General features: G+C 41.6%; 1 protein-coding gene across 10 annotated transcripts in view; it reads right to left on the bottom strand.

Annotated features, from left to right (window-relative positions):
- The window catches only part of camta1a (calmodulin binding transcription activator 1a), a 1,145,933-nt gene that overhangs the window by 31,553 nt on the left and 1,087,144 nt on the right, over positions 1 to 27,236 (bottom strand). For 5 of the 10 annotated variants that reach the window (XM_048561405.2, XM_048561401.2, XM_048561407.2 and 2 more), the window contains 12 exons: positions 25,820 to 25,968; positions 24,731 to 24,921; positions 22,415 to 22,493; positions 20,759 to 21,077; positions 18,278 to 18,816; positions 17,309 to 17,496; positions 14,985 to 15,231; positions 13,854 to 13,925; positions 8,734 to 8,754; positions 7,326 to 7,519; positions 6,711 to 6,785; positions 1,858 to 1,888 (listed from right to left, as the gene is read on the bottom strand). In XM_048561405.2, coding sequence (XP_048417362.1) covers positions 1,858 to 1,888; positions 6,711 to 6,785; positions 7,326 to 7,519; positions 8,734 to 8,754; positions 13,854 to 13,925; positions 14,985 to 15,231; positions 17,309 to 17,496; positions 18,278 to 18,816; positions 20,759 to 21,077; positions 22,415 to 22,493; positions 24,731 to 24,921; positions 25,820 to 25,968 — 2,105 coding nt within the window. Of the gene's footprint in view, positions 1 to 1,857; positions 1,889 to 6,706; positions 6,786 to 7,325; positions 7,520 to 8,733; positions 8,755 to 13,853; positions 13,926 to 14,984; positions 15,232 to 17,308; positions 17,497 to 18,277; positions 18,817 to 20,758; positions 21,078 to 22,414; positions 22,494 to 24,730; positions 24,922 to 25,819; positions 25,969 to 27,236 lie in introns of those variants that run through there. The other 5 variants (XM_048561404.2, XM_059655607.1, XM_048561406.2 and 2 more) reach the window with 3 other exon arrangements.

The raw sequence follows: 27,236 nt of genomic DNA on the forward strand, positions 1-27,236 counted from the left end.
TTGGTAAGGAAAATCAGGGCAAGATTTATACACTTAGTGGTAAGGTCCTGGGAAGTGTTGCTGAACAGAGACTTTGGGATGTAGGTTCATACTTCCTTGAAAGTCAAGTTGCAGGTAGACAGAGTAATGAAGATGACGTTTGGTGTATGTGCCTTTAATGGTCACTGCATTGAGTGTAGAAGTTGGAAGGTCATGTTACAGCTGTACAGGACATTGGTTAGGCCACTTTTGGATTACTGCATTCAATTCCAGTTACCCTGCTAAAGCAAAGATGATGTGAAAATTGAAAGGGCTCAGAAAAGATTTACAAGGATGTGGCCAGGGTTGGAGGATTTGAGCTATAGGGAGAAGCTAAATAGGCTGGGCAAGTTTTCCCTGGAGCCTCAGAGGCTGAGGGGTGACCTTTATAGAGGTTCACAAAATCATGAAGGGTACAGATAGGGTGAATAGCCAAGGTCTTTTTCCTAGGGTAGGGGAGTCCAAAACTAGGGGGCATTGGTTTAAGGTGAGAGGAGAAAGATTTCTAACTTTTTCACACATGTATGGGAAAAGGTGCCAGAGGACGTGATGGAAGCTGGTACAATTAAAAGACACCTGGATGAACACATAAAAAGGAAGTGTTTCCAGTTTTATGGGCCAAATGCGAGCAAACAGTTCTAGATTAACTTAGGATATTTGGTTGGCATGGATGAGTTGGACTGAAAGGACTGTTTCCATACAATAAATCTCTACGACTTTATGGTTCCTGAAATAAAGTATTCCATTCCTCAAGGCACATCCCCTGTAAATGTTTTCCATATACCCAAGCTTGCTCTTATTCCAAAAGAAATGGAATAGAATATGATGCAAGTATAGACAATGTAAGCTACATTTAATGTGACTGTGAGAGATATCTGCATAATCTCCATGTGAAATAAAAGACAGATCAGTTGTGACTGGTGCACTGTGTATTTGAAAGAATTAACTATTCAATTCAGAGGAAATGATGTCCTGTACACCCCCTTTCTGGGATGACCTTCATTAAAACATCGCTGCATCAAACTGACATCGTCTCCTTTGGCAACATGCAACAACATGGCTCTCCATCACTGACTTGATAACTGAAGTAGGAAGGAATGGAACAGGACTCTGAACTGAACCAGAAACATTATATAATATGGTAAGTGTCACAGCCACATCTTGGCTTTAGACCTCAGACGCTTCAAGGTCAAATTCCTGCCTGGTATTCCCAAGTGTCTTGATTCTGTAAATCCCAAATTTTGGATCAAAAATGACCCTGACATATTGGGCCTCAAAAGCTAATGGTCAAAAGATCCTTTACGTGTAATAGAAATGTGCTTTAATGTACAGTACAATTCTGCAGAACTTCCAACACTGCATCCAAATCCATTATTGTGCAGTCCAAGGTCCACTCATCCTTTGTGAGAATGCCAGGAGTGTCAGCAGTATTACCACTTGAGCCAGGAAGGGCAGAATTGCACTCAAATACTAGCATGGTTTGGCTTTGCTTGACTTTTCAATTTCTAAAAACCTTGGTGTTAAATCCCATGAGCCAAATGAGTTCCACATTAAACATTTTTATTGGCAAACTCCTGGTATCATCCAGTATTCCACAATTCATTACAAGTGTCATTCTGGATCATGCACAAAAACATTTGGTGAAATCATTCTTCATATATATATTTAATATATATATAGTCAAAAATGTATTTTAAGAAGCAAATTGTTAGTATTGTGTGGAGTGTTAGTTTCATCATAAGCAACAAACGTGAGAATTGGCAGGTTAGGCTGCAGCCTCATGCAAGCAGGCACCAAGCAGAGATAGAGAGAAGCTGGCCAGCAGAAGGCTACACTCACCCTTTTGTACAGTCTACGGTCCACCAGGGGGCTTTAGACAGCAAAACAATACCAAACAGCTATTAGCAAACTAAACGTACCATCAATTATCAGACCAAAGGCAGGTTTCAACACTTCACATTTTGATGCAACTTGATGCCATTTCTCCCTCCCTCCCACTTCCCTTTTCGACAATTTCCTTCAAAATCTCTTCACCACCTCTTACTAGGAGTGTGAATGAGTTCAGAAATGAGGATCCCTCATTGGCTATCAACACCAAAGTTCTATTTTTTGGATGGGTTTGGCATAAGATGCTTGTCTAAGAGTCAACATGGACATGCTTCCTGCCCATCTCCAGGCCTGTTGACAAGGGCCAATGATGCTTCTCATACACTTGCCACTGGGCAACAATGAACATGCTTAGAAATTCAATCACAGGGTAGATGAATCTTCTTATCATGAGGGTTTCAAAATCAACTATTTGACTGGTAACAGAATTAGCTGTGATTCAATTACACACACCTATTTGAAGTCATAAAGGAACAGTCTGTCCTCCATCTCACAAACCTCAACTTAAAACAGAAGCACAATTAAGGTCAATAATTGGATCAAAAATATTTTTAATCACCTCTCATGCCTTTTGTTGCTGAAGGCTATACAACACTAAAGGATGAAACCAAATGGCAGCCCAAGTGGCTGACAGGAAACAAACAGTGTGTTATGGTCAAAGCAGTAAAAACAAGAAAGGACACATTCGGAAGAATTAAGCAGGGAGGAGTGAGTAATATTAAACAGTTGACTATTAGAGTTTAGATGCTCCTGTGACATACACAGTATTGACACAGATAAACAATCAGTGCAGCAACAAAAATGTTAAGATGACCAACATCGCCAATTCTGAGGAATTGTGACAATCTCACCAAAGCTGGTCTGATATGCCTTGTCTGTCCATAGAACCCAAACAATGCTAGACCGAGGGATTTTGCATAGGTGTAAAGGGCCAAATGGTCTCCTTTGGTGCTGTATCATTTTATGACTTTCATGAACAGCAAGTTGTCCAGAATTAACATGTGTGTGCATTTGGTTGCATCACATTTTGTTCTAGACATCTTGTGTCACCTTCAATACTTGTGGTCCATCAGGTGGATTCAGCCATCACTTTGTTACATTGAAAAAAAAATGACTGAAGTAAACAAAGTTTTTGCTTCTTTAGGAGTTCTGCTAAAATGTTAAGCATCTTTCTCTTTTAGGAGCTTACTGACTTAGTGCTGTGCATGACAATGAATATTGCTTTCTTTTGTATCATGACCTTTTATGTTTCTCCTTGTTTTAACAAATGAAAACTATTTCGATCATCAATTCTATTCAATGGAATACACAAAGTAAACAATGAGGTTCTCCCTGAGACCAATTTCTACCTCGTGGAGTGTATTCCCCTAACATTGCTCAGCGATCATTTTTAGCCCCATGTCTTAATTCTCTCTGCCCACAGAATCAAACAAAGTAGCTATCTGACCCAGTGTGCAACTCCTTATAAAGAGCTTTCTAATTAGTCCCACATTCTGGTTCTTCCCCATAGCTGGATAAATTTATGCTTTTCAATTCCCTCTGGAAGTTATTATTGAATCTGCTTCCACCACCCCCTAATACTGTGCATTCTGGATTATAACAATTCAGTACCTAAACAAAAAAACTTCCTCCTTGGATTTTCGTTCGCCAATTATCCTAAATCTATTCGTATCCTAATTTTTTTTTGTTGTTTCAGTCTTTCTCATTTCTCTTCGTTTTGTGGGAATTTTATTTCCTGGTTAACTAATGTAACCTTTTATTGGGTTTAAAATAAACTCTTCTGATGCTGTCGTATATGAACGGGGTAGAAACCTGTGTTGAGGAACTGAACTAAACAAATTGGTATTCAGAGATAGTAGGAACTGCCGATGCTGGAGAATGTGAAATAACACAGTATAGAAATTGGTATAGCAAGTTGGTCTGCAATATTCATCCAGCTCTATACTGTGTTATCTCAAATTGGTATTCCGTTGTTTTGAAGTTCCTGAATTCTGATCAAGGGTCCAAATAGGCCAGCCAGAAGAAAACTAACACTACTGGCCTATTCAGTTTGGCCAAGTTGATCAGGCAGCCATGTGGTTGCCCACATGCTAGGATTGTTCTGGTGACTCCAGGAATTGAAGATAGTTCTCAAGGAAACTACAAATCTGGTGAAAAATTGGTTTGGGTATTAAAACATTGAGTGTTCTTTTTAAAACACTGAAGATGTTTACTAGTTTAAAAATACACGAGTTGGGCAAGAGAAGGCTCTTTGGCATTCATCCACTTGAGTCATGGACAGTATGTTTGCTTTCTGATCTACCATTAGAGTACATTTTGTGACCAATAGTTACAGCGTTGTGTGTGCAGGGGGGTGGAGAGGTGGAGCAGTGTGAAGTAGGAGACCAATGTAATTCAATCTTCAGGAATACACTGAACCAGAGTCAGAAATCCTAACAGGAAAGGAAGAGATTGAGAAGATAATATACAGCATCAGTGAGGTCTTGGAAAACATGCAAGTTATAGGCCACAATAAGTTTTCAGCCTGAGGCCAAACCTAGTATCACTTCAAACTAAATCTAACCCTCCCATCTGTCAGCTGGTAGCTACCTCGTGGTGTCAAAATTCACAACTCCTGGGGTGAGTCTTAGTTTTTGTGCATACCAGTGCTATAATTCCAAAACCCACAAATAAATTACGATTGCAACCAGAGGATTTTGCACTAATATGATCACATTCATCACAAGACAAAATGAAACTCTGGTAAGATCAACGTGCAAATACTTCTTGGCAGAGGAATTGTATTCTAAGTTGAAATTTCGTTTACCATCTTGAATTCTCCAAGTTAAGTGATCTAAATTTCTGCCAGTTTCTGGTGTTATTTGTTACTTTTTCAACAAAAAGTGTTTAAAAGAAAATTACCACCTGAGAATCCCTGTGCCCACACCTTATTAAAATATTGGAGGGGATTTTAATGGGGACCAGGGTGCAAAACTGTTTAAACTGCGTGTTTATTAACACAACACTTTCCTTCATACATACGGGGTTCTTCGAATTCAGAAGATTGGGTTCGTTGATTCTTGTGACAGGTAAAGGCCTTCCTACTATCTGGGAACCCCACTGATTCAACTAATTCTTGTTGCTTTTTCCCTCCACAGAATTCCCCAATATTCATTGCTCAAATGTTAATTTCAATGGGACATTGTTGGGGGTAAATACGGGGAGACATGGAGTGAAGCTGTGCTACTTGTACAGCTCATTTGTGTCTCACTGTAAATTTTTGTGTCAGTTTTCTACATTTCAAATGTGAAGACAAATGGACATTGATACAGGGCTTTCCATAAACTCAGGATGTCCCAAAATGTTTTTTAGTCAATTGAACATTTTTGCATTATAGGAAATATGGCTGTCAACTCATGTACATCAATAATCCTATAACAGAAATAAGTCATGACAACAGGGAGAATTCCTTGCTGTTCTTTAAAGAGTGGTTTGTGATCTTTAGCCTCACCTGAGAAGATGGCAGCTTAACATCTTATCTAAAAGGTGGCACCTACTGACAATGTTGTACCTCCTGAATATTGCAGCGTATTTTGTGCCCAAGACTCTGGAGTGAGGCTATAATCTACAAACTTCTGACTCTGAGATATGAGTTCCCTACAAGCTGACGATAGCAATTTATTCCTCATGAAGTGTTTCCCTTGAAACTGCACATTCTATCTGATGGTACATGTATAGGTTTAAAGTTTCCTTGTCCAATACTTTTAGGAGGGAAATCATTTATTTAAATTAGTGACTGTTCAAATATAGTATGGAAGAAATTAATTCAAATATGTTGATGATTTAACATCTCTCAGCTCAATTCCAAGGCCTGTGTCTCAAACCGTTTACGTATGGGAGTGGGTCCACGTTTGAAAACATCAGAATAGCCAATCTTTAAAGGTTTGCACAAGCCAAATGGTTATAGAGGAGTCTTGGTTTAGTTACAAAATTTTGGCAGCATAAATGAAAATAAAGGAGGAGTGTTTGGCCTGTACAAATTAGTGTTTGATCATTTTTACACTGTTTGCAATCAGGTGAGAATATTCTGTTTTGTGAAGGAAGATATTCACAGTATTTGTCTGTGTGAGGGCAGCCTAACAATGCTTGTTGATGGATTGAACCCTCTTTCTGGACTTAGTATACCAAACAGGGCACATTGAGATCAGGAATTCAACGAAACACATGCCCTATCACTACAAAGAGCTGCAACTGAGGTGAAGAAAATCACATTCTCAAATGCTTCTCCAAGCTGTAACCTGTCATCTAATGGCAATGATTCATGTTGTATGTGTTTACACATAGTACCTTAGCTAAAGGGTCACTTTTTATACGGCAACCGAGACAACAAGTGTTCACAATGCTTATTGACTGGGGTGAGCACCTGGCCTAATGTTACTCTCATGTGGCCATCCAAATATAAACACTTTCCTGCAGGGTCTCTGAATTGTAACAATTAGGAGGAACTCTAACTTACTAATCCCTAAACCAGGCACACAAAGTCCAGTGTAATGATACTTCGCTCACAACAAGACAATGATGCTACTCTCTGAAAAAAGCTGGTGTGCGGCAGCAAGCAATTTCATAGCAGAGATGTTTGTGAGGTATTGATGCGAGAGGTTTAGAAACTATCCTCACAGTGGGATTTTCTCTTAACAAGGTTCCAGCTTTTCCTTTTTATTACTCTCTCTAATGTCTCTAATTGTTCTGGTCAAAAGAAAGCATGATGTAAAATAAGTTGAACTGGAAAAAATCTTCTTAGAAAATTAGCAGACTTTACATCTCACCTGTGGCGACAGCGGCGCAAAAATCTCATAATCTTCCGTGCTGCTTGATCCTGTTTCTTAGTCAGCAGACTGCTCCTGTATCAAGACAAAGGGGTAATCAGACAGTTCTCTTTAGTTCTGAAAGTGCAGCATTTTTGCAGGCAATGAAGTATTTGTGTTTGGGTGATTTTACATTGGAGAGGAGCCAGTGACAGTTGTGAATTCACCTGCTGGCTTGCACACATAATGCTGGCAAACGTGGGGTTCGCCTATTAACAACTGTGCTCGGTAAAGTCTCTAAGCTCCCATGCACTGTGATCAGTAAATTCCGTCTGTTTGTCCCATCCCAGGAGCTTGTTAACACAGAACAATATTTTTATCAATGCTATCACCAAAACACAAACTATACCCCAAGGCAGTTTAATCTATCCTGTATGGCAATAGCAAACACTGTCCAACTAAGATTTAATACATCTTCATCTGGGAGTAATACATCCCCAAACTGGGATAAACCCCGGTTAGGAGCTGTATACCTTGCCAGGTGCAGCCTCAGAATAGATCCTCAGTGAAAAGTTGAGGCTTCAGTACCATCCAAAGAGACTACAAGAAGAAGTCTGTACACACAGGACATCCTACCTGATTTTCTGTTGGACCATAGCAGTTGTCCTTTGCTTCTGCCTCATTTTTCCGTACTCCTTGTAGCTGCGATAATACTGCTGGATGAGGACAGCTGCCCGCCGACTCTGCTGGAACTTCTTCTGCTCATAGTAACTGCGGAACTTGCTCTGAATCAGGATGGCGGCCAGCGTCATCTTTTTGTAAAGTGCATACTGCAAGAGGCACAGAGGAGATCCTGGTCAGGAACAGATGCAGAGGATGGAAGGGGAGGCCCTGGACAGAAAGGTTAATAGGGGTTGGGTCTGGTGAAAGGTTTCACCAGTAAAATGGTCAATCTCGTCTCAACTAACCCTGGCTTGCTGTAGCCTCAGTTTTCCAGGTTACTTATTTCAAATAAGGAACCTGCTATCAACAAGGCCAGGTGAAGACAGTGGTAACAAAAAAAAAGTGTGAGAAATAGGAGCTGCACTCTCCACCCACTGAGCCTGCTCTGCCAGTCAGCAAGAGCATGGCTGATCTTTGACCACATCTTCCATTTTCAAACCTATCCTCTCATTCCTCAAATTCCTGGGTGTCTACAAAAATAATGAAGGAGAAAACAAGATCAAGCTAATGACCAATTAAACTGGACCTAACTTTGAACAAGCAGTCATTGACAATCTTCTATAATACCTCATTTACCATTTTTTTGTGCATATTACTCCATCCAATACACAATGACTAAACCCTTTCTTCTACATCAACCCATCACAAAATATAAAATACAAAAAAGTCAAAATTCTAACTTAAACCAACTCTGTTTAGATGTATTGCTGGAAGTTTCATCAGGTGACCTCTCATCTTCAACCATCCCAGCCAAACAAACAGCCCCTTAATCTCCACTATATTTATAAATATATGCTGATTATGTCCCACTGGAGCATTAACATCGGCATGGAATAATTGGACCAAATAGCCTGTTTCTGTGCTTGTTAACTCACATAATTATATGAATGTAATTCCATAATTTTGAATGCTTTATTTAAATCGCAAATAAATTTTGTCGGCTTTAAAGAGAACAAACTCATCTTTGGTGATTGGCTGAACAATCAACATCCAATATCCTCAATAATATTTTAACAAATGTCCCTGTAATATCTAAAAGTAAAGCGAAAGGGGCTCTCAATAAATAAATCACTGAATCAGATTTTGATTTAATTGGAAAGATTCTGCTTGGCATATGGAGACAGCACGTAGCAACCCAAACTCCATGGTCTTCAGAGATCTCAGTACAGTGCTCATGACGCAAAAGCTTAGTTAAAAAATAGCGACATAAGCTTACGTCCAATTAACATTTCATAATGCCTGGTCACCTTGTGATCCACAAATGAACAGAAAATCGCAGCAGTGAATGAGTTCAAAATTCCATCTACATTGTTTACATTACCTTCAAGGCTATCCATGTAAGCTTGCAAAAGTAATATAATACAGCATTAGTACCAGAGGAAAGAATTCTTTATTTAAAGAGGGGAACTTGCCCCATTTGGCGTTGGGACACGACAACAAACTCCATCAATACAACACCTTTACCGAAGAGAAAACATCCGCAAGGTAATTTCCACAGGCATCATCTGGCAACACAATTAACCTCCAGTATTCTGAAACAACTTTCCAATCCATTACACCTCTGTCATATTCTGATTGGAACATGAGAAGGCCATTCAACCCTTGGACTTGTTCTGTCATTCAGTTAGATCATGGTGGGTCCATCCTTGTTCTAGAATCTTTAATTTCCCTTGACTATCAAGATGAATAGATTGAATTGACTGTACAGCTACCTGATTTTCCTCTCTTTGAAACGAGTTTTGGGTGGGGGGGCAAGACCAGTGTTCTACTACATACCATGACATTCCTGCCCAATGAGATGTTAAAATTCATTCTCACCCGCCCAATCATTTCTGACGAAATGGCCAAATACTATCAATTCAAGTGAAAAGTCGGCAGAAAGTCAAATTTTATTTTTTTATTATGAAACTGAATGAATATCTAAGGCCAAGTTCAGTAGGACATGTATAAAGCTGAATGAAACAGGACAGAATACGAAAATACCAGGAAATAGGATTGGAAAGCACCAAGATTGAGGCTTTTGAAGATTTAGTGCCTGTTGGAAGATAAAATGGCCAAAGGTGTTACAATTATACCTCTGAGAAGTAGGGATCTGCTGAACTAGATAACTGTGCAGCGTGTCTTGAATTATACTGCAGACTCAGAGAGGTATGGATTGTAAAATAGTGCACGGAAGAAGATTGAGGGCATTACCAAAGCAGCTTTAATTAAGCAGTGACAGATAAAGAGGTTTGTCACAGAAAGAGGGCAGATGGAGACCAGAGTTAAGAGCAAGATCTGGACATTTATCAGAGCATTAATGATTTATGAAAACTAATAGCCTTCAGAAGAATACTGATGAACAACACCAGGAGATGCCAGTATCTGTCATTAGGAGCTAATCTACACTACTTTCCAATTCTGCTCTTCTTGTGGTTCTTTTGGCAAATATTTGTATCATTTGTTTAACTGGAAATGGGCCAGGCTTAATGCTCTTTTGTTTTTAAAAGCTTTTGTGAAATTAAGTGACAGGTGTTGCTGTTTAAGAACGGAACACCCTGCATCTCAGATACAGATGCTTAGATGTAGAGAGAAGTCCCCTCTTTATGACCCCATTAATGAACCATATCAATAATTAGATGCAAGAAGCTCCCTCCACATTGTCTTGTCATATACTGACAGATTAGCAACAGCAAAGGTTAGATGCAGAGTAAAGGTTCCCTTGGCTTTTGTCCCAATATACCTCAGTGCCAACCTCATGACGATTCCCTCCCACCACCAGCCCACAACATTACACCGTTTGAGGGCAATTTGTACACACAGGAGCTGGACCGATTCTGTTCAACTCATCTCACCTTATAGCTAGTGAGCTACATCCCATTAATCGGAATTCAAAGCCACGTTTGCAAAGGTGAACTTAGAGGGTCCAATAAATTGTACCATTCAATGTTCATTGGGCTCATGTTTAAACAACAGTCTCTTGAATGAACATATGGAACAATGGGCAGAACTTTTAGCTTGGACAGAGAAACAATGAAATGTGGTATATTAGACAGGCTGTTTGCTATACAGCATTCCCAATACATTCTTTGCATCTATGACTGATTTATTCCCCCCTTTCAGGAGAAGAGGCTGATGGGACATTGGAGGAGAGGAAATACATGATGAAGAAAAGTTTTGTTCATAGAGCGTTCAGAGAATCATAGAATCTCTACAGAGTGGAAACTGGCCATTCAGCCCATTAGGTCCACATCATCCATCTGAACAGTATCCCAGACTCTTACTCTATTCCTGTAATCCTGCATTTCCCATGGATAATACACCTAGCCTACACATTCCTGGACATTGTGGGCAATTTAGCAAGGCCAATTCACTTAACCTGCACATTTTTGTACTCTGGGAGGAAACTGAAGAACCTAAAGGAAATCCACATAACATGGGGAGAATGCACAAACTCCACACACACAGTTGCTTGAGGCTGGAATCAAACCTGGGTCCCTGGCACTGTAAGGCGGCAGTGCTAACCACTGAGCCACTGTACCACCTGCCATGTGGAGCAAGTAAATGCTGAAAATTCAAAACTTATTTCAGAGGATCATCTGTGTTCAGTACAAAAGGTCCCTGAGCTGAATTTTCAACTCTATTTCTTTCCCCTCTGATGCTGCCACATCTGAGTGTTTACAGAATTTTCTATATTTGTATTAAATTTCAGTATCATCAGTAACCATCATTTAAATGATTTTTAATTAAAGGACTTCTCTAATACCCTCCCTGATGGCATTAGGACAATAGTCTGTTCCTGCTGGACTGGTGTAGTGCAGATCTTGTCACCTGTGCACCTGCCTGAGAGTCTCCAACTGCACTGGGAATAACAGGAAGTGCTTGCTGTCAGTCTAGAATCGGTACTCACTTGGAGCTAGGTTTCTACACATGCTCATCAATGCAGAGCTGGTAAACAGATGACAGGAGCTCGAACAGTTCATCCACTTCACCAACACCTTCCACCCCAACCTTCAGTTCACCTGGGCCATCTCCAGCACATCCCTCACCTTCCTGGACCTCTCAGTCTCCATCTCAGGCAACCAGCTTGTAACTGATGTCCATTTCAAGCCCACCGACTCCCACAGCTACCTAGAATACACCTCCTCCCACCCACCCTCCTGCAAAAATTCCATCCCCTATTCCCAATTCCTCCGCCTCCGCCGCATCTGCTCCCACGATAAGACATTCCACTCCCGCACATCCCAGATGTCCAAGTTCTTTAAGGACCGCAACTTTCCCCCCACTGTGATTGAGAACGCCCTTGACCGCGTCTCCCGCATCTCCCGCGACACATCCCTCACACCCCGCCCCCGCCACAACCGCCCCAAGAGGATCCCCCTCATTCTCACACACCACCCTACCAACCTCCGGATACAACGCATTATCCTCCGACACTTCCGCCATTTACAATCCGACCCCACCACCCAAGACATTTTTCCATCCCCTCCCCTGTCTGCTTTCCGGAGAGACCACTCTCTCCGTGACTCCCTTGTTCGCTCCACACTGCCCTCCAACCCCACCATACCCGGCACCTTCCCCTGCAACCGCAGGAAATGCTACACTTGTCCCCACACCTCCTCCCTCACCCCCATCCCAGGCCCCAAGATGACATTCCACATTAAGCAGAGGTTCACCTGCACATCTGCCAATGTGGTATACTGCATCCACTGTACCCGGTGCGGCTTCCTCTACATTGGGGAAACCAAGCGGAGGCTTGGGGACCGCTTTGCAGAACACCTCCGCTCAGTTCGTAACAAACAACTGCACCTCCCAGTCGCAAACCATTTCCACTCCCCCTCCCATTCTCTTGATGACATATCCATCATGGGCCTCCTGCACTGCCACAATGATGCCACCCGAAGGTTGCAGGAACAGCAACTTATATTCCGCCTGGGAACCCTGCAGCCATATGGTATCAATGTGGACTTCACCAGTTTCAAAATCTCCCCTTCCCCCACTGCATCCCTAAACCAGCCCAGTTCATCCCCTCCCCCCACTGCACCACACAACCAGCCCAGCTCTTCCCCCCCACCCACTGCATCCCAAAACCAGTCCAACCTGTCTCTGCCTCCCTAACCGGTTCTTCCTCTCACCCATCCCTTCCTCCCACCCCAAGCCGCACCCCCAGCTACCTACTAACCTCATCCCACCTCCTTGACCTGTCCGTCTTCCCTGGACTGACCTATCCCCTCCCTACCTCCCCACCTACACCCTCTCCACCTATCTTCTTCACTCTCCATCTTCGGTCCGCCTCCCTCTCTCTCCCTATTTATTCCAGTTCCCTCTCCCCATCCCCCTCTCTGATGAAGGGTCTAGGCCCGAAACGTCAGCTTTTGTGCTCCTGAGATGCTGCTTGGCCTGCTGTGTTCATCCAGCCCCACATTTTATTATCTTAAACAGATGATATGTGGTGTGTTCAGTGAAGTGTGACAGTAAATCCCTGTCATGGTGCAAGTAATTACTGAGGGCCAGATGGGTGACCAAGTCGGGACTCTCTTTTTGTGATGCAGGAATTTGCATGACTCCTGAGCATCCTCGTCACACCTTTTAGTCTCCCATGAAGAAAAATTAAAAACACTTCAAGCTACCCACCTTTCTGTGTTGAAAATGTTCTTTCTTTCAGCCCTATCCATTCCAAAACAGCACACAAACCATCCCACACATGCTACTGCCTTCCAACATCTTCATTATAATAAAACTGAGACATGCTGCACTGTCTACGACACTAACTCCTTCTCTCCAAGCACCTGTTATGTGTAGAATTTCTTGTTCCTCCCTCATTCTTTCCTCACTCACATTCTGTTGGCTCTGTAGTCCCAAACTTGAGGTCAGCCAGCACTGTTACTGCCTGATTCTACTTGCCATAAAAGTTTTACAAAATTTTTTTTCTTATCTCAAAAAAAGCCTACAAATTGAAGTCTAACCAAATTTCCTATAACGCAAAACAAAAGATTAATGTGAATCACCTGAGTGACTGTGTAGAACCAGACACTGTGGAAAGTCACCACACAACACGTGGCTCGCGGCAACCTTATTTCTTTTGGCAGATTTCTCAGCTGCCCCCCCATTCCCCCCCACCCCACCCAACACACACACACACAGTAAAATTGGTCACCATTAACCCATGGTCATGAGGGAATTACTTCTTTGCCACACACAGACAACAATGACACACCATCAGCTCCACCTGACTGGGTATGTGATGAGGAGCATGAGGGCATTATGACTATGTTCAATCCTACACTCAGGAAGCTTGTGGGGGAGAAACCTCTCTAATTCTTCCTCTGCCATTTACTCAGTGGCATTAAGTACCAGTGCAGTAGCCTGAGATCAGCTAACTGAGATCAGATGGGTGGGCTAATCATGCTGCTCTGTGGGTGCCCCAACCACAACATGCGACGTGTAACGTTTGACTTTTACCTGTTTATATTTTCTGTAGCAGCGCTGGATGACAGCAGCAGCCATTTCTTGTTGTTCCCTGAAAGGACGACCCTAAAAAATGGAAAAAATGATACTTACGACTGGGACTCTGCATTTTTGTTCAAACAGTCATAGACTAATACAGAATAGGAGACCTTTCAGCCCATCTATGCTTGCTGGTAGTGTTATTCAATTTAATTCACCCCTCCCTACTCTTTCCCCTTTATATTTTTCCCTTCTATTCTTTATCAAATTCTCTTTGAAAGGTTATTATTGAATCTGCTTCCAGTTCTCTTTTAGGCAGTGTGCTCCAAATTATAAAAATGTTGCTTTTTGCCAATCACCTTAACTCTGGTTACCCACCCTTGTGACATTTTTATATATCAGTACCTGTTATTTATATTTTTAACAACGTTTCCCTTTCTTTTCCTTAAATGGGTTCCACAGAGACCTTCTTGCTACCTGTCCTGCCTCCATTCTTCATGTTTCCCCTCTAATTTAAGCATGGACGGTATCACAAATTAGCCAACTTCAGTACCTCTGTCAGTGTCAATACACAAATATTTATCAGAGCAGGTCACTAGTCAGTGAGTATAAGCAGCACACATGGCCGATGTTCCAGATCTCAGCCCTAGAGGTGGTGATGCTGCAATAATGTTGCCTTTGAGTTCTTGAAATCCAGAAATTACTGTTATAATGCTAAAAATGCAGCAGCCAACTTGTGTACAGCAACATCCCACAAACTGCAGTGTGATAATAGCTAGATAATCAATTTTGGTTGAGGTACAAATATTGGCTTGGAATACCAGGGAAAACTACCTTGTTCTTCTTAAAAATAGTACCAAAGGATCTGTTATGTCCACCTAGGAAAGCGAGCAGGGTTTTGGTTGAACATGTCATAAGAAAGACAGCGTCACCAATAGTACAGCATCCTCTCAATACTGGCAATGGCCATGTTGGGTACTTTGGTGCTCAAGTACCTGCAACGGGACTTGAACCTGTGACCTACTGACTCAGAGGCAAGGACGCTACCTACTGAGCCATAGCTGACACAAGTTGACACACAAACACGTGACAAGGTTGTACGCTGCAACTCACATGCTGATCCTATGTGAGGACAGCGCCTCTAACCTTGTATTTCCGGAAGGCGGTTTGCACCAACTTGGCAGCCTCATACAGCTCTCTCTGTTCATGGTCTGACAAGGTCAGCTGGGCAAATTCATTCTCCATTTTTTTACTGGTTGACGCACTCAGGAACTCAGACCAATCAGCTGCTGAAGGGAGAGTGGGTTTCTCAAAATTAACCTCGCTGATTGGTGACGAGGCCGGGCTTTGGCTTGCATTAGATGGAGGAGTCAGGGGCTCGCTGTACAAAGACCTGGAAAATCAAAGCAGGGGTAAAGATGATGAGCAATACAGTGAGTGAACAATAAATCCATCTCTTATTGACTGGTTTTCATATCAACTGACAGCAGCATGGTTTCAAAAAGAAATCAGTTCATCTGCAAAAGTAGCCAGAATGCCGTCAGTTCCTTCATCTAGATCATTAATGAATAAAGTGAAATGTTGTGATCCCAACACTGACTGTTGTGGAACTCCACTAGTCACATGCTGCCATCTTGAGAAGCACCCCTTTATCCCTACTCTCTGCTTTCTGCCAGACAGCCAATCTTCTATCCATACTATCTTGCCTCTAACACCATGGGCCGTTATCTTACTCAGTAGCCTCCTGTGCTACACCTTGTCAAAGGCCTTCTGGAAGTCCAAGTAGATAACATCCATTAGCTCTCCTTGGTCTAATCTGCTCATACCTCCTCAAAGAATTCTAACAGATTTGTCATGGATGATATACTCTTGAGAAAACCATGCTGACTTTGTCCTATTTTACCATGCTCTTCCAAGTACTCAGAAATACCATTCTTCACAATGGACTCCAAAATCTTACGAAGACCTAAGTCAGGCTGATCGGCCTGTAATTTCCCATCTTTTGCCTCACTGTCTTCTTAAATGGTTAGCAATTTTCCAGTCCTCTGAGGTGATCCCTGACTCCAATGATTCCTGAAAGATCATCACTAATGCCTCCACTTTCTATTCAGCTATCTCCTTTAGAACTTTGGGGTGTAATCTATCTGGTTCAGGCGATTTATCCACTTTCAGTTTTTCTAGCACTTTCTCCTTGGTGATTTCTACCATTATCACCTCTGCCCTCCTGCCTCCCCCTCTGACTAGCTTGAATTTTTGGGATGTTACACAGGATCAAACCTGGAACTGGAAACTGGCTGGTGCTACCTATTCCATGGTCTCAATCTTCTTTTCTTGTTCCATCTAACTTCCAAGTCCAATTTTCCACTCATTATTCCTCTTTCCACGTGTTCACTGTATGGCAATCAATCCTCATAATCGTTTTGTCTCTAACTCTTAACTTATTTTGTCCCAGGATTTCAAATACGTGTGCCTCAGCTCATCTCCCTTTGACTTCTTTTCCTCTTGAATCATCTCCTTATTTTTGCCTCTTGAAACATCTCCTGTCTCTTCCCTACATTTTAAAAAATTGGTGATCAGCAAAATAGATGTGAACTTTTATGCAAGTTCATTGATAATAACAGATGACTCCGTGTCGTTATGATACCAGCTAATGGTACTACTGATCATGCCAATTCTAAAATAAAATCTGGCTTGATAGATTGCATCTTTTTTCAAATTTTAGTTAATGTGTGAGGCAGTCACTGAAACATAGTCGCACAAAGTTGCCAAGTATTTTTGACAATAGAGGAGAATTATATTACATAAAAGATAAATAAAAAACAAGCTGTCCTGGTGCAAGATTACAAAAATCTTAAAACATACAACCAAAGTTTTACACCACACATTTTCAGAAATTCAAGTTCATAGAAATTACCCAATTATATCAAATCTTAAGTTCTTAACTAATTCTTCGCAGTTCTTTCTTGTGAACTATGGAGTCTTCTTACACAAATACCCACAAACCTGAGAACTTAGAGTTTCTAACCAAACTCTTCCATCTGCAAGCTCCACAAACTAAACTTCTACTGAGGTAAATCATTCCCTAAACCACTGTGGAAACTCCTTTCTTAGAAGGAAATAAACTTGCTTCTGGCAGATAGCGTTCCAATTGTTTTAAAAACTTTCAGTCCCTGGGTTTTCTCAATCCTTGATTATTCTGACCTGAAAACAAGCTAGTGGTCTTCAATTTTTACTCTATCTGTCATAAACCACCCATTTTCCATTAAGGCTCCAGGGGTTGCTGTTATCTGCTCTCAGTCACATTCTGCACTAGGTCATTGTTCTGGAAATATTAATCTTAGTTTTAAGAAAACACCCTTCAGAAAAAAGATTTGCACACACGTACCACTATTTTGGAATCAAACTCTAAAGATGATATTAATATATGTGTATACAAATTATACATTTTTCATCACAGCCATGCTACTGACCGAAGCTGAGATAAGCTGGGCAAATGGTCCACATCTGCCAGGTAACTGGCCAACCAGCTCAAGGTGGTGTTCACACTGGGTATATCCCCTTGCTCAGACAATGGAAATTCCATAGGGATGAAATTCTCTCGTTTGATCCGGTCTGGGGTAGCTTCAATGATCTGTTCAGCCAGAGACATCATATTAGCCTGAGGAAGCAAAAGAATATTAATTATATTTTCCGTTGTTCTCTTAACACTGTGCCCCTAAAGTGCTAATTTAAGATATTAGAATTACAATAAGGAAAAGACCCTGACATTAGCAACTCAATTGTTGAAAAATCTTTTAGAACATTCTTTTGAAAACGTGGCTAACAAAAATGAATGTTCAATGCTATATTTTATGATAGCCTGTATCCCAAGACCTCTTGTAAACCATAAAAAAACAGTCACAAACAAATCCTGTTGTATGTACACCACAGAACAACATAGTAACCCTTAACCTCCACCTTTTTCCTGAGAGTTCTGGCTCACATGACTTTGCCAGTGACCTTACTTGGTCGAACAGCCATTATTGACATGTTGGCCAAGATAATAAGATTATCCAACATGGAGGATAGCTCACTACATTGTTTGATTCTGTCACCCATGCACACGTACACTTTCCAACAGCTGTAGATGGGCGAGGAACAGGAATTGAAAGGCTGACTGCAAGTAATTCTCTCTAAGGCTTAGCCATCCAGGCCAGCATTAACACTCCAACAATAACTGGGCCAGCCAAACTCAATCAATTCGACACAGACCAACTTAAGAAACTGAAGCCCCTCCTGGTTTGAGCCCAATTTGCTGAAGAATGGCTCTGTTGAGAACCCCTGTAAACCATAACAATAGGGAGCACTTGGGCTTGACACAGGCAAGAAAAATAAACATTAAGTCAGCTAAATATTTCTTATCGATGGCAATTGAAGGTTCCTTATTCTGCATTTCATACCTGCAAATCATCCATATGTTGGAAACATTCCTCATTCTCCTTGTATGACAGCAGTTCTGCATCCACCATTTCCCTTTCTGATAACATTAGAACACTGATGTCTTGCTTCTGCTGTATCCTGTGTGCAATGGACCCAGCGCTGAGACCCGCAACCTTTCTTATCACCACAGGCTGACCCGTTGTAGTCTGTGCTGCCACACTGACATAAATCTCCTTCTGGCTCCACTTTGGACTGGTCTGGTTTCCAACATTCCTGCATCCTGTGGTGAGGAGCAAAGGGAATTCTGAGGTATGCTGGGAAGATTCCCTGGGACTATTCCTCTCTTTCTTGGAATCAATTGCATCGGGAGATGTTTGCCGTGGGCTGGAGCTCAGTTTAGCTGTGATCTTCTGCTCCAGATTCAGTGGTGGGGTAGATGATTTGTCTTGCCTGGATTGGAAATGTTCTGTATTTAGCTTGTGTTTCTTGGAAGCTGGGAGGTCCCTTTGGCTGTCATTGCTGTGGCATTGCAAGGATTCCGATCTCGGCCGCCTCAGATCTGATAGAAGAAATAGTCTTGTATTTATTTACCTCATACCATATCTTTTAGAGACTTATCTCAAAAGTGCCTCACATTAAATTACGAAAGCAAGCAGCACAGATTAAGGCCATTCAATCTATCATGAAAGAGCTGTCTAATTAATCCTAGCTCCCTGTTCTTTCCTCATACGTCATGAATTATAGAATCATAGAAACCCTGCAGTCTGAAAGCAGTCTAAAGAGCATGCCACTCAGATCCACTCCCATTCTGTATCCCTGTAACCCTATATCTCCCATGGCAAATCTACCCAGCCTGCACATCCGTGGACGCTACGGGCAATTTAACATAGCCAATCCCCTAACCCACACGTTTGAACTGTGGGAGGAAACCACAGCACCCAGCAGGAAATCCACACAGACACAAGGAGAATGTGCAAACTACACACAGTCACCCAAAGGTGGAATCGAACCTGGATCATGGCGCTGTCAGGCAGCAATACTATATGAAATATTTACCTTTTATGTATTTATCCGATTCCCTTTTCCAAGTTATTACTGAATCCACTTCCAACAACTTGTCATTAAGTGTATCCAAGATAATTAGATTAATAGCCGTGACTGTTGTTATGGCTACATTTCTGACCCATCGGATATGAATCAAAAATTGAAAATTACGAATTGATCGAAAATCCATGCTATGATGTAAAAGAATATCAAATGGACTGATATTGGACACTTTGACCATTGGACCCAAATGGACAGGCTAACAAGAGCAGGCCAACCAGTTTCTCAAGTCTGTCTCATCATTGATGGCTGACCCTAACCCAAAGCAGATATAGTTTTCCAAGGTGGTTGCCTCACAAATGCCTCTGATGGGTGTTTGGTAACCTTGAGGTTTTGACGCAAGTCTGGCAACTCAGAGGTCAAATCTGATTACTTCACACTATTAGTTCTATAAGATTGAGATGTTAATTGATTGCCAGCATATGGATCAAAGGCTCTGATAACCTCCTTTGCTCACACAGGTGACCTTTAATCATGTATCTCATTCCCTACTATGCAACAGAATATTCACTGGGGCACGTCAGTTGATGTTCACATGACTGTTATCCTGAGTTGAGGTTCAGTTAATCTACCACAGGACTAACTGTGGTGTCTTTCTAGTCTGTGTGCTTTATTGGCTGGTTGGCAGATTGGGGAATATTCTTAATCAAAGACCTTAACTTAAGTTTTCTTGAAGCGAGCCACATGGAGATTTCTCACACCTCCAAGGGGAACAGAAAAGGAGGAAACTCCTCGAGGAAAGAAGAAACAGAACAATTTCGAGTCTACTCCCTCAGACACAGAACAGTGCTAACCCAAAGACAACAGAGAAAATATTCATATCCTCAAATTTGAGGTTTCAATCTAACTTAGGCTGAGAAGATGGACCTTTACTCTTCTCTGTAACGGTTGCAAAGATTCTACTCAAAGTGAAATTGCAACTTGATCTTGTTCCTGATGGACATTGGACAACAGGCAAAAAAAAACTCATATTACTCAGAAATATTATGAGATGACTGATGTTTGGAAAGGAAATATGTCACATTAGCAGGTAAAGAATACCTTCAGAGATTGAGACACGTCATTGAAGCAGAAAAGAGGAATTTTTGCTCTGTTACCGAACTGTACTATGTGTGTTTGATGGGAGAGTGAGGAGGAAACTTACTCTGTGTCTGATGTATGCTGACCTTTCTCTGGGCATGTTTCAGGAGACATAATGGAAAGGGATGTGGTCTTTGCCTGATTTTTATTGATAGCACCTGGGAGTATTGGTTCTGATGCTGGATTCTTAAAATAGAATTGCTCCTTTCCCTGGTACAATGCCATGACTTAAACTTGTACAAAATTCCCTATGATTAAAAAAAGACAAGAGGGCCACAGATGATTGCTAAATAAATGTCAAAATGAATAAAGTGCACCTGTGGTAGGAGATGTGCTGACATTCTTCTGGGATTCCTGATTGCTATTACTGCCACTGTTCCACTGTCCAATCCAGCCATCATTTCCTGACTTCGCAGTGGGAGAGCAAACCACTCCAGGTGTTTGGGGAAGGCTGGGGAGCTGTGATTCATCTTCCCTCTGTAAATCTTCCAGATACTCGGCTAGTTTCACATGCCCTCTTGAGCGGGCGATTGTCAGGGGCAAACGACCTAGTGAATCAGGGATGGAGAGAGCTCGGTGGTCCCACTTGTACAGAACGACAGCTGCTTCAGTGTGCCCCAGTGCACAAGCCCACATCTGGTTAAAAATAAAAGACCAATCATTTCATCAGTTCAGGTCCTTCCTTGCAAAGAGATTAACCAACAGTAAAAATTAGAATTAGCTCTTACTTGCAGCAGCAACTATCTCCTGTGTTGACAAGCTGGTACTTTCCTTCTCAGGGGTCATGGAAACAATTGCTATGAATGCAAGTTTTTTCTGTCTTTAATGAGCTCTAATGCAACACAATGTGGAGACATTAGCTGCTTTCACATAGTACGTGAATTTTTCCTGCTTCCATTTCCTTAACATACAGTCAGCTATCCATTTGCCGAGGTGATGACATAATGGTATTGTCACTGAACTAGTTGAGGCCCAGGCTAATAAACTAAGAGCATGGGTTCAAATTCAACCTTAACAGCTGATAAAATTTGAATTCGATAATTAATAGAAAATTAGCTAAATAAATTAATAAAGATTAATTTAAAAATCTGGAAATCAAAGCTACTCTTGGTTATAGTGCCATTAAACTACCATTGGTTTTCTTAATGGAAGGAAATCCACCAATGTTACAAGGTCTGGCCTACACGTGACTCTAAATTGTAGACTAAACTATGCTCTGAAACGGCCTTGCAAGTTACCCACTTTAAGGGATGTTAGGGACAGGCAATGAATGTTAGCCTTGCCAGTGATACCCACATCTCAGGGCAGAATGAAAATATAAATCTGCAGGACTTGTTGATATCAGCAACTGCCAAGTTTGATTTTTAGTGTTGCCTGACAATTTTACATGCAGCTCATAGACAGCAGCTACACAAATTCTGCATTTCCAGTACCGGAGCCTTAGGGACAAGGGAACCAACATTACCTTGCATTTATATGGCATTTTTAATATGATAAAACATTTCATGGCACTTCATAGGAATGATATTGGATGAAATTTGACACTGAACCACATAATAAGATATTAGGACAGGTGCTTGGTCAATGAGATAGGTTTAAAGGAGAGTCATTTAAAGGAGAGTCATAAATTAGGAAAGAGAGGCAGAATTTAGAACTAAGATGAGTGAACAGATGATCATTAATGGTGAGGGTGAAGGAAATCAGGAATGAACAAGAAGCCATGACTGGAGGAGTGCAGACATCCTAAAGTGGAGGAGGTTATTGAAACAGGGAAAGGAGAGGACATGGGTGAATTTGAACATAAGGATGAGAATTTTAAACTTGACACTTCTTGGCTTGGAAGCTAATGAAGAGCAGCAACAGTGCAAATTCAATTGTGCTCTTCTCAAATGCATAGTCAATAGGGAGTAAGCATCTCCACAGAGTCCATAAAACACTCTGCCACATACTTTCTGAACAGAAATGTCACTTACCAGGGGTGTGCAGGAGAAATGATCAACATTTAATGGATCTACCTCCAGTTCCAGATCAATGCTATCTGCATGTTTTGCACTGTGAAAATACAGACAGAAATTGTTAACAGAGCAGTTTCCCATTGTGAGCCAACTTATTGGCAGTTTATTAGTGAGGGTTTGTAAAGCATTTCTTTCTAAAATACTCATCCCAGACTTCTCTAATAAAGAAGGACCTGAAATAAACCAATTGCCAGATGGGTAACTCCTCTCTCTCACCTCTAATCTCCCATCTCTTTCTCTCTCTCTTTCTCTCTCTGTCAATTCTCTGCTTCTCTATTCAATGCAACAATAATCTTTGCTTTTCTGAGCTTTACATCACCGTATGCCCTTCATCTTCACTGTGGCTAAACAGGTCCCCAGCTTTCCTTCCCTTGGACTCAAAAGGATGGAATATCTTCACCAAAAATACTCCAAACATTCTGCATTCAACTCCCCCCTGCCTAAATGCTTCAATTATGCCTGTACATGGAGACCTGAGTACACCAACAATCAATGAGTGATAATCTGTCGGTATGATCACCATTTTGCAAATTTCCTGATTTCAGTCATACAACCAGGATGGTGGAATTTATCAAGTGGAAGCCAAATATACTTGACTATCATAGGATCATAGAATCCCTGACAGTGGAAACAGGCCCTTCAGCCCAACAAGTCACACCAACATACAGAGCATCCCACCCAGACCTATCCCCCAAATCTACATATCCCTGAACACTACAGGCAATTTAGCATGGCCAATCCACTCAGCCTGCACATCTTTGGATTGTGGGAGGAAACCGGAGCACCCGGAGGAAACCCACGCAGACACGGGGAGAATGTGCAAGCTTGGCACAGACAGTTGCTCAAGGGTGGAATCAAACCCTGGGTTGCTGGCACTGTGAGGCAGTAGTGCTAACCACTGAGCCACCGTGCCACCCAAACTATGGTGCAATAATATCCCTCTTTAAAAAAAATTGGCTATGATTGTACTCTGAAGCCAAACCCTCAAGTTGCCGCCCATGGAGTTAAAATAAAACAGCCACCGCAGAATCATAGAATTGTTACATTGCAATAGGCCATTCCACCCATCATGTCTGCTAAATTCTCTGACTGTGCATTATGACTTAATGCCATTCTCCTGTCTTTTCCCCATAATTCTGCACACTGATTCTATTCAAAGAGTCAACGTGCCTCCGCCGCATTACCAGGCAATGCATTCCAGACTCCAGTAAAATCACTTTTACCATTTTTGTGCCTATGTAAGGTTTTAGGACTCCCTTTACATTAGCTGTCAGTCTGTTTTCATAATCCGTCTTTGTTTCGCTTATTTGCTTTTTCACCTCCGTTCTGAAACTTCCATAGTCAACTTGGTTTTCAACTGTATTTTGTACACAGCACTTGTCATAGGTACAGTTGTTCTCTTCATCATAACTTCTGTCTCTTTTTTTGTCTAGGAAGCTCTGACTTTGTTTGCTCTACGATTCTCTTTTAAAAGAATATGTCTTCACTGAGTCCAATCCATCTTTTCTTTGAAATTAGTCCATTGTTCAGCTATAGATTTTCCCACAAACCTTTGACACCAGTCTTTCCTGCTCAGCTGCATTCTTGCCGCATGGAATCAGCCTCCCCCACAGTTAATCATCCCTACTCATGACTGTTCAGTTTCCTTTCCTTTGTCACTCTGATACAATGATCACTATCCATATGTTCCCCCACAGACACAGGATCTATTTGGCTCACCTCGTAGCCAAGAACCAGGTCTACCAGTGCCTACTGCTGCAGAAAATTGTACAGAACGCAGTCAGGAAGGCTTGTAGCTTTTTGCCCCTCTCTATGATTTACTTGCAGATTTGATCCTCTATATATTTCCCACTAGTTGGTGGCTTATAGATTCCATTGAGATTGCACTTTCTTTGTTCCTTAACCCTACAAAATCACATCTGTCCTCAAAGTCTTTCGGTCACTCTCTTTCTACAGCATTGCAATGCTTTCGACTAATTTTATCACGCATCTTCCTTTTCTATCTATTCTGAACATATGGAATCCTGGAATATTTGCACCTTGTCCTATGTTTCCTTGAGCTGGAACATTGTCATTGCCACACATCATTCCAAAATGGTAATCTAACCCCGTGACCCACCAATCCTATTTACTATACTCCTTGAATTGGTACAACACTGGATCATACTTTATCTGCTTGCTTTTTTTTAAATCACTCCTTCCCTTGTTTATAATGGAAGCACATGTGCCCCTTACCTCACTCAAGTGGATCACTGGAGCCTGGTCATTGCTTACCGCCATTTGATGAGCGTCTGGATCAGTGTGGCATAACCCTGGGCAGCTGCCAGGTGCAGGAGAGTCATTCCTCGGAAAGTCTTGGAATGGATGAGGTGTTTGGATTTGACCCAGCAGGCGCGACTCATCATCTTCTCACACACCAGCACCACGCGGTTCTCAAAGGAGCAGCTGGCCACCCTGGATGCACACTGCAAATGGGGCGAGGGACACATACTGAGACTTACATGACACTATGCTAGGCTCAAGGGGACAACATGATATTCATGCAGTAACTTTAATTTCACAGGGCAGAGAGAGGCCATTCTGTCAAAACTCTTGTGTCATACTTTACCCCTGAGATGAGCTTCTGATAAGACACCTCCTGCATCACAAACGCCCACCTACGCTACTTCTGCAACATTATATAATTCTCATCTTGCTTGGTTTCTCTGCTCTGAAATCTCACCATTACCACCAGACTTGGTTGTCCTCCCACTTTTCACCCTTTGTAAACTTGAGCCCATGAGCCATGTCCATGTTCTAACTTGCAACACGTCCTTTTCATCCATCAGCTCTATGTCGACGTTTCAGTGGTGTACTGAGGAGATGACAGTGTCAGAGGTACTATTGTTCAAAGAAAATATTAAAATAAGAAGTCTGTGCTCTCAGACAAATGAAAATGATTGATGGAACAATTACAAAGAACTATAGGGTACTCAATGATTCATGACCAATATTTATCATCAACTAACATCTGTCTGGTCAATATTTAGTGGTGGCATGTGGGAGCTTGCTGTGCTCAAGTTTCTGCTGCATTTCATGTATCATAACAGCATACAAAGCACCTGATACACTGTAAAGCACTTTCAGACATCCTGAGATTATGAAAGATGACATAAATGCACGTTCTTTCTTCTTCCTGTAAATCTCAAACCATATTGTTTTTCTAATAGCACATGGTATCTTACATACACTATTAGGAATTCCCTTAGTCACCTCTTCTCATTTTATGCACATCTTCTTGCAAATGAAATGTATGGGCAGCCAAGGTTGCCTGAACAAAGATCCATTGGTTTTGGCTCATAAAGATTTCACAATGTGTCATACCTGTGCCTGGCTGTTGCCACCCCCTCCTCCGTTTCCTCCTCCTAATCCTCCCCCTCCAGTCTGTTGGTGGTGCTGGTGAGATCCCATCTCCGCCATTCGCCTCTCCATCTGTTCCAGGCGTTCCAAGATGGACATCCTGAACTGGTTGTCTGGCAAAACAAGAGCAAGTAATGTTTGTCATAGTGAAATACCAGAATACATTGGTTTAGTCAGACCACCTCTCAAGAAATCCAAGACTCTGGTTTGCTAGTGAGTAAAATAACTACTGGGTTCCCTTTGGGGTATGGTATCACCATGGATATATTACTGAGCTTTCTTTCATTCACTCACAGGATGTGGATGCCACTGGCTGGACCAACATTTATTGCATATTCCTAGTTGTCCTTGAGAAGGTGGTGGTGATCAGTCTTCTTGAACTGCTGCAGTTCAATGTCATTTGGGAACGACTTCCAGCATTTTGACCTTGGCTAGTAATGCAGAGACTTGGATGTGAGATTACAGTTTATCATAGAATTTTGAGAATTTGAATTCAAGTCATTAACAAAATCTGGAATAAATGCTAGCAGTTATAATGGAGTTGTCAAATTGATGTAAAAATGTTTCTGGCTCAATAAAGTCTAATGTGAAAATAAAGAAAAACACAAGTTATTTTTGCATCTCATGACCTTTTTGAAGACACCTTAAACAGTCTACGTGATTAAACTTTTATTACATATTTTTCTAGTTTACTATCTTCTCTCTTGTCCTCTGAGAACTGATTTTTTCTGCGAAATCCATCTCGCCTTCCCTCAATTCTACTTCACTAAAATGCTGAGCCCTCCCCACACCACCCTGCCATGCCCAAACCTCTCTTCCTGTGTTAGCTGATAATGGAAATGTTCTTGCTCTCTCCAGGTGTTAGGTATCCTCCATCACCACTCTCCTCAAAAAAATCACCCCTACTTCTTCCATCCTTGCAAACTACCATCTTTGCAAACTACAATCCTATTTCCAATTTCTGAAGAAGGGTCTAGACCCAAAATGCCAGCTTTCCTGCACCTCTGAAGCTGCTTGGCCTACTGTGTTCATCCACCCTTGTTATTTCACTATCTCTGAATCCTATCTCCAAACCTTCTTTCTTCTCAAAAGTTCCCATACATGTTGTCACGTCCAATTTCAGAACTCATCTTTCCTTGTAATCTCTGTTTACATCTCTCCAATTTAGTTTCTGCCCCATCATAGTGCTGAAAAAAGTTTGCAAACTCAAAAATAATATCCTGTGGAACTGGAATTGGAATTAAGAGTCTAATGATGACCATGAATCCATTGTCAATTGTCGGAAAAACCCGTCTGGTTCACTAACGCCCTTTAAGGAAGGAAAGAGCCAACTTGGTCTGGCCGACATGTTACTCCAGATCCACTGTGATGTGTTTGACTC

Source organism: Stegostoma tigrinum, chromosome 28 (assembly GCF_030684315.1).
Source record: "Stegostoma tigrinum isolate sSteTig4 chromosome 28, sSteTig4.hap1, whole genome shotgun sequence".
Lineage (NCBI taxonomy): Eukaryota > Metazoa > Chordata > Chondrichthyes > Orectolobiformes > Stegostomatidae > Stegostoma > Stegostoma tigrinum.